General features: G+C 43.1%; 1 protein-coding gene across 3 annotated transcripts in view; it reads right to left on the bottom strand.

Annotated features, from left to right (window-relative positions):
• The window catches only part of LOC118584733 (carboxylesterase 1E), a 29,012-nt gene extending 22,764 nt beyond the window's left edge, over positions 1-6,248 (bottom strand). For 2 of the 3 annotated variants that reach the window (XM_036188989.1, XM_036188990.1), the window contains exons 1-2: positions 6,022-6,073; positions 1,318-1,522 (exon numbers count right to left, since the gene is read on the bottom strand). In XM_036188989.1, the coding sequence (XP_036044882.1) occupies positions 1,318-1,522; positions 6,022-6,073 (257 nt within the window). Of the gene's footprint in view, positions 1-1,317; positions 1,526-6,021 lie in introns of all 3 variants that reach the window. The other variant, XM_036188988.1, reaches the window with a different exon arrangement.
• Between the last annotated feature and the right edge of the window lie 968 nt (positions 6,249-7,216).

Consider the following 7,216-nt stretch of genomic DNA (forward strand, 5'->3'; position numbering starts at 1 on the left):
TTCTGAGAACTTTTCCTGCATTATGGCAGGTAAGGGGTTTAATAGTCATAAAAGTAGTAACTCAAATGTCAAAAAGAGGAATCGGTTAATTTCAACAGAAAATAAAGATTGAGATTACATTTATTTATTTTATTCTATTATTTATGAGAGAGGGTTTCCAATGAAAACCAAGGCTCATATTCCTGCCCAGTACCTATCTTTCTGCTGCAGTGACATGGGCTGGATGCTGTTTTTTCTTTTCTTTCCTTTTCTTTACTCTTCCTTTTTTCAGTTTTTTTTTTGACAGGGTTTCTCTGTGTTGCCCCAGCTGTCCTGGAACTCAGTCTGTAGACCAGGCTAGCCTTGAATTCACAGAGATCTACCTGCCTCTGCCTCCTGAGTATGGGGATTAAAGGTGTGCGCCACCACCAGCTGAGATTTACTATTGCTGTGAGTGATTATTACATATTATTTCTTTCCCCAAAGGCAGGGTAAAATTATTTCAATAAGCCTAAGGTTTTTAGGCAGAGTTTGTTGATGGAGACTTTTTCGAGAAAATTTAAGAATAGTTTCACAGTATTTGACTCAATAATGCTATTTATTGGGACTTATCCTAAAAAATTCGTGAATGTGTGGAATAATTTAGTAACACTTTTCCATACTCAGACATGTACGTCAACTATACCAAAGCCAACATGGTCACCAGAATTTAAAGACTGGCTGAGTGTAATACAGTGTGGTGTTTAAATTAAGGCGGTTGAAAGTGGCACTGTGATATTCAATGGCAGCGGGTGATGTTGCCAGCATACTCATAAGTGAGACAGGCAGCTGCCAGAACTGCAGAGGCTTGTGACAAACAAGAGGCTGTCAGTGTGTCAGCTGATGTTAGCAGTTGTCTCTGGGCGGCATCCACTGGGGGTTCACTTTCCTCTGCTTTGCATCTTGTATTTCCTGACTTTACTGTACTAAGTATTCATTATATAAATAACCAAAACACAAAACAGCAGGATTTCAAGGAGTGCATGACCGAGTAAGGGCCCTAGGAAGCTGTGCACTTCTAAATGTCTCACATCTCCACACTGTCCTCTTTTGGTTTTTGTTTTTTCCAGCAGTTGAAAGGCTTTTGGTGGGGGTGAGGAAACACACACATACAGCAGGCACACAGAGAAAAAGACCCCTTGCAAAACAGAGTGGAGATTCTGGAAACTAAAGTCCTCCACAATGTTCTTGATTCCAGAACAAAGTAGAAACCAGTTAGAGTACTGTGCTGACCCCTTCCTATGTCACTCTGAAACAGAGTTCCTTCAAAAGAGACCCAGGCTCACCCCAGCAGCTTACATAGGAGGGTAGGAGGTGGCATTCTTCACGAAGCTCCAGGGCTCTGCAGGCTGTGGAGGAGCAAACCGCAGGGGTCCAAGAGGAGGCTTGGCAAAGGGGACACCCAGGAAGATGGCCACAGGCTGTGGGAATCCTTCTAAGCTGACGTACTTCCCCAGGACTTTGCCATGAGCAGTGTTCACCACGGGTGGTGAGGATGGGTGTCCTGCTGGACAAGAGAACAGGAGGACACATCAGAGGGAAAGAGCAGGCCTGGATTTCTAATGGGTTTCCCCACTTTCTAAGCATGAAGCCTTGAATAAATTGCCTCGGCCTTATAAGCCTCAGTATCATCTCCTCTCAGATAATGATGAAGAAAACAGTCCTTATTTTAGGTGGCACGGAAGGAGCAACTTAGAATTACACACAGAAAAGAAGTTAAACAAAAACTCAATGTGAAAGAATGTTGGCTGCTAGAAATGTATGTGACCTTCAGTGTCATCCTCAAAAGTCTATGGAAATGCTTATCTGTTAAGAACCTGATACTGGCCCAGCATGGTAACATATGTCTTTAATTCAGACACCCAGGAAGCAGAGGTACACAGACTTCTGTGAGTTCAAGGCCAGCAAGGTATACATAAAGAGTTCCAGGACAGACAGAGTTACAACCAGATCATGTCTTTAAAGAGTAATAATAAAAGGAAGATCCCAGGGCTGAGCTGCAAGATGGACAAGAGGATGGACAAGAGGTTTCTTCTCTAAGGAGGCTGACCTTATAGGAAAGGACCATAGACTTGGCCTAATGCTGAGTTGAAATATGTGTCCTAGAAGGAGTGAGCACTTCTGATTTTTGTATCCAAGGAATAGCTGTAACTTGTAGTGGGGAGAGGAGTGAAAAGAGGAAGATGTAGGAGGGAGGGGATGAAGCAAGAACATGCAGAAGACCAGCAACAGTTCAAATAGAGTAGACTAGAGGGTCTGCCGGAATGGCTGAGTAGCCTATGAACACCACCAAGAAGAGCCTGGAGGAGTTACAGGGCACACAGGAGTGAGCAGGTGCCTGTGAAGGAAGGCTGCAAAGTCCAGGCTCCCATCCTACCCAGTGGACAAATAAGCACGAGCAATTGCGGAGTAAAGGAAATAAGTACTAGACATTCCTCCATGAGCTTTGAGCTAGGTCATCCAGACTAGAAGCTTCTATATTCCCCCACTACCCTCATTTTACAGAGTGGACAATCCTTTCTCATTTCTCTGCTTCTTCTTCTGTCTCACTTCTGTGTATTGTGGGGCCTGAGGGAATCAGCCTGACCAGAGGCATGGGCACTTTTACAAACCTTCTCATGATCACCCACATCTTCACTTCCAAGGTCAACCACGTCAGTGTATCAGATCACCCCTTGTCAGTAATTTCTTTTCCCTCATTATTCCAACTGCTCACTCTCACTTTGATACCTCCTCTGTATGTGTGGCAGAACAGAAAATGATTCCAGGATTCCGTCTAACAGAAGAATAACCTATTTTATCTGTACTGAAAACAGTGAACAGAACAGGGTCTGAGACACATGGCATCTAGAAGTTAAATATTGTGGAAATTTAAGTTGTTGCTTGCTGTTGTTTTCTGTTAATTGCTAGAAAATACTAACTTAAGTTTTTGAAGACACTTATATATACTTAAATTATGTTTTGACAATGTTTATCTTACTTTATAATTATTGGGTCATTATGACACAAGTCCATCTTAAGTCTAACATGTTTATATGAAGAACAGCCATTAACACTAGAAAATCTTTATAGAAAGTGATTAAAGAAAACCCAATGCTTCCTTCCTTTCCTGGTTTTTAATTATTATCAAGCCACCTAGAGAGGAACTTTCTGGACAACTTATGTATTAGGATGCCTGTGCATGATGACAGAGTAAATTTCTTTGTACCAGACATTGACTACTCTTTGTAACTAAGAGCAAATGTTATGAGTAAATATAGAGGTAGAGTTGAAAAGGGAAGAACTGACCCCTGACCAGTATAGAGGTCATGTGGAAGGAAGAAGACGGGGAATCAGTCCAAGGCCAGGGCTGTGGAGAAGATGGTAGGATGTTCTAAGATGATGTTGTGTGACAAGAACATTCAGAACTGAAAGTCAGTAAGAAGCAGGTGAAGGTCTGCGTGTGCGGCAGGGATGTGTGCGGCTACTCTTAAGGGCCACTGTGAAGAGACAGGAGGGCTGAGTGTGAATGCGCAGATGGCCACAGCCAGGGGTAAGAATGTCTACCATAGGGCATCAGGATGAGGGTACAGCCCTGAAGAAATGCAGGGAGAAGGGGAACGGGTTGGTGAAGATGGCGAGTGCTTCAAAGAGGTGAAGGAAATCTGAGCAGATCTGTGTTAGTCCAACATCAACCCTGCACTGAGATAAAATGGGTAGAAGCCAAACTTCTCGGGGTAAAAAGTTTGGTTAAGGTGGGAGTTATGAACAAGGCCACCTACAGTAGTTCCCCCTTACATTGTGTTGATTGTGTACATACTGACATTGTGAGCAATCACTGTGTGCTAGAAATACATTCCAGTTCCTTTAAATTATTTCTCAAAGAAAATTTACTAGGTGATTGTAAATGTGCCCACTTAACAGAAGACTAACACGAACTTGCAAACTTATGTGACTCTCCTAAGGTGGAAATGGGGTGGCCAGCAGCAAAGAATGCTCCACTCCCAACCTGGCTCCTTTCCTTGTTATACACTCAGTCCTTGGCTTCTCACCATGTCATGTGCTTAGAGAGAAGATAAAATCTAAACAAATACTAGGCTGTCAGTGTTCTGGTAGCCAAACACCAGCTCTGGATTCGGGAACCCCAGATAGACTAAGGTTATGTTAGGAGTACACGTGACTCTATGCATCTCAGTTTCTCGATTGAGATGTTACAGATCAACACTGAGGTCCAATATCATCGTGTATCAACCATGAATTTAATCTGTTCATGTGATTTGCTGACATACATGCCTTTCATGACCTGGTGGGAACTGTGGTTCCTAGGGAGCATAAAACCTGGAGCCCAACGGCGTCATGCATGTCTCACATCGTGGGCTACCATCTTACCTGCTGCAGTCACTTACAACCATGCACAAGACAACTAAGACAGCCTGTGTCCAAGAGACTCTTGAGTTTTTTCTTTTTGTATTATTTAAAACATTTTAAAATTTAAATATATTTTGACCATATTCTTCCCCTTTCCCAGGTCCTTGCAGTTCCTCTCCCCTCCCTTCCTGCTCAACTTTAAATTCTTTCTCAAAAACAAACAAACAAACAAACAAACAAAAGCCAGGCGGTGGTGGTGCATGCCTTTAATCCTAGCACTCTGGAGGCAGAGGCAGGCAGGTCTCTGCAAGGCCAGCCTGGGCTAGAGAGTGAGTTCCAGGAAAGGTGCCAAAGCTACACAGAGAAACCCTGTCTCAAAAAACCAAAAGAAAGTAAAAGCAAACGAACAAACAAAACAAAACAAAAACCCAACACAACAATGAATCCCGCCAAACCAGGAAAACAAGTTAGAAGTACACCCAAAAAGGAATCAATCCTCTGCCTGCTCACACAGCTCCACCCATCCCTACAGAAGACTTCCAGGAAGCACCTGTCTGTAGTTTCTCCACCCTTCCACCTCCTACTGACGCTGCTGTTTTCTCTTCTTCACACCCCACCCCGATGATGAACCCTTGCTTCGGGAGCTGAGACCGACAAAGTATTATTTTACTGGCCATTATCTCTAATGTGATGACCTGACCACTCCTCCAATTTCCAATGAATGAGCTCCATTTTATTTTATTATAATTTTAGTATGTGGGTATGAATGATGTATGTGTATGTAAGTGTACATTTGTGTGTAGAAGTGAAGGTGTGTGCATGCCATGGTGCACGTGTGGCAGTCAGAGGATCACGTTAGGCATCGTTCCTCACCCACTGCCTTATGTGAAATATAGTTCCTTTGTTGTTTGCCATGGTGTACACTAGACTAGCTGGTCCTTGAGCTCCTGGGAATTCCCGTATCCACATCCCATTTTGGCATAGGAAGACTGGGATTGCAGATGCATGTTACCACTACTGGCTTCATGTGGATTCTGGGGGTTTGAAATCAAGTCCCCGTGTTTGCACAGCAAGTGTTTTCCACTTATACACTTCATTTTAAATCATCCCCCTTGTTGATCTCCTGCTCTCCCACTCCTCCTCCAGCCCAAGCCCACCTTAGCACTGTACAAGGAACCACCTTAGGCACCCTCACAGTGACCCACTGGGGAAGGCACTAAAGTGAACACTTCTTCAGGATAACACAAGTTCACCTAGCAGAGTGCTTTGCCTGAAGACACATGGTTTGGAAGTACTGAGCCAAGATCCAGATTTTTCTTCTAAGTTTCCTTCCATGATCAGGCAAAATGTAGACTAATTTAGGAGAAAACAAACAGCTTTCCTAATCCCCTTTGTGATACTTGGAGCTAGCTCATTGCTCTCTGTACCTACCATGCAATTCTAGGTCTCAGAGTGTTTGCCTTTCTCTGACTCAGCATGTCAACCCCCTCCAATAGCTGGTCTGGGCTACTTGTCTGGAAACTGTAGCAGGGCACTTCACAGCTTTACACTACACTCACCTCTGTCCAACTCTACCAGATATGAGCGGTTTGAAATGTGCCCTCACAACCCCAATATTTGTATTACAAAACAGACAAACAAACAAAAAAGACTCACCCTCTGCTGTGAAAGCTGCAAGAGACACCAGGATCAGAGCGCAGAGGTACATGGTAGAAAGCTTGGGGGAACCGCAGGGTCTCCAACCTGTGACTGATCCTGTCTCAGTCCTGAAGACTTCTGTTAAGTTCCTCTCAATCAGTTGTGTAATTCCAGAAAAGGACAATCTTTCTATTCCAAAGAGTTCTACAGGTTTCCCAGGAGATCACTAAGCCACTCCCACCCAGCCACACTCAGCCACTCACACCCAGAGTTCACCCTGCTTTATCTAAATTGTTTGGACTCTCCACTTAGATTGCAGGAGCCCACAAACAGGTCAAACAGCTTCTTTCAGAAGCATCTGTCCCTGTAGCACTCACCTCAGTGCTCTGCTCTTTCCAAACCCAGGTACCAGCTTTCCAGATACCTCCAGGCAGGGTGACTTCTTGGTTTGGGGTCCTCACATCAAGCTGGAGGAGTTCAGAGCCCCTCGCAGCAACACAGTTGATCCCCAGGGAGGTGAGGACACACCTCTCAGCTTCTGTTGGCTGGTAGAGATTTAAGTTCTCATTTTGGTAAAAATATTAAATTTCATCATTTTCTTTCAACCTAAATGATCTTTCTAAGAGTCCTGTCAAGCAGTCTAGCCTTCTGTCATGTACTGCCACGGTCAAGGAACTCATAGCCTTTCAGAGGAGAGATTTGGAAATAGGTGTTCTTATATAAGTGAACAACATATTTTTGTTTTTAATAGTTTTAAGTTAGCCTGCATAGCAATGGGTTTTGTTATGTTGTCTGATGTGGACTTTGTTATTATTGACATTCTTCTTCATCCCTTTGCTCCTATCAGGTCATGCTTTGCCCACTAATAGTTCCCCTTTGTACGTCATGCTTCTTTTCTCTCCCATCTCTCCTCCTTTCATGGATTCTTCTAATTTCATGACCATTTGACAATGTAGATTCAAAAATATGAACATTAAAATCTAAAAAAAATCTTTCTGAGTCTAGTTTGTTTTACTTAGCAAAGTGGTCTTCATTTCTATCTGCTGTTATTGAAAATGTTATGATTTCATTTTTTTTATATTGGATAAAATTCCCTTATGCAACTGTACCCCATTTCTTCATCCAAATGTCTATTATCTGGGCTGGCTCATTTTTTAGCAGTTGTGAGTACTACAGAAATAAATAGGGATTATTGATATTACTTTGGTAGGAT

Source organism: Onychomys torridus, chromosome 5, assembly GCF_903995425.1.
Source record: "Onychomys torridus chromosome 5, mOncTor1.1, whole genome shotgun sequence".
NCBI classification, from domain to species: domain Eukaryota; kingdom Metazoa; phylum Chordata; class Mammalia; order Rodentia; family Cricetidae; genus Onychomys; species Onychomys torridus.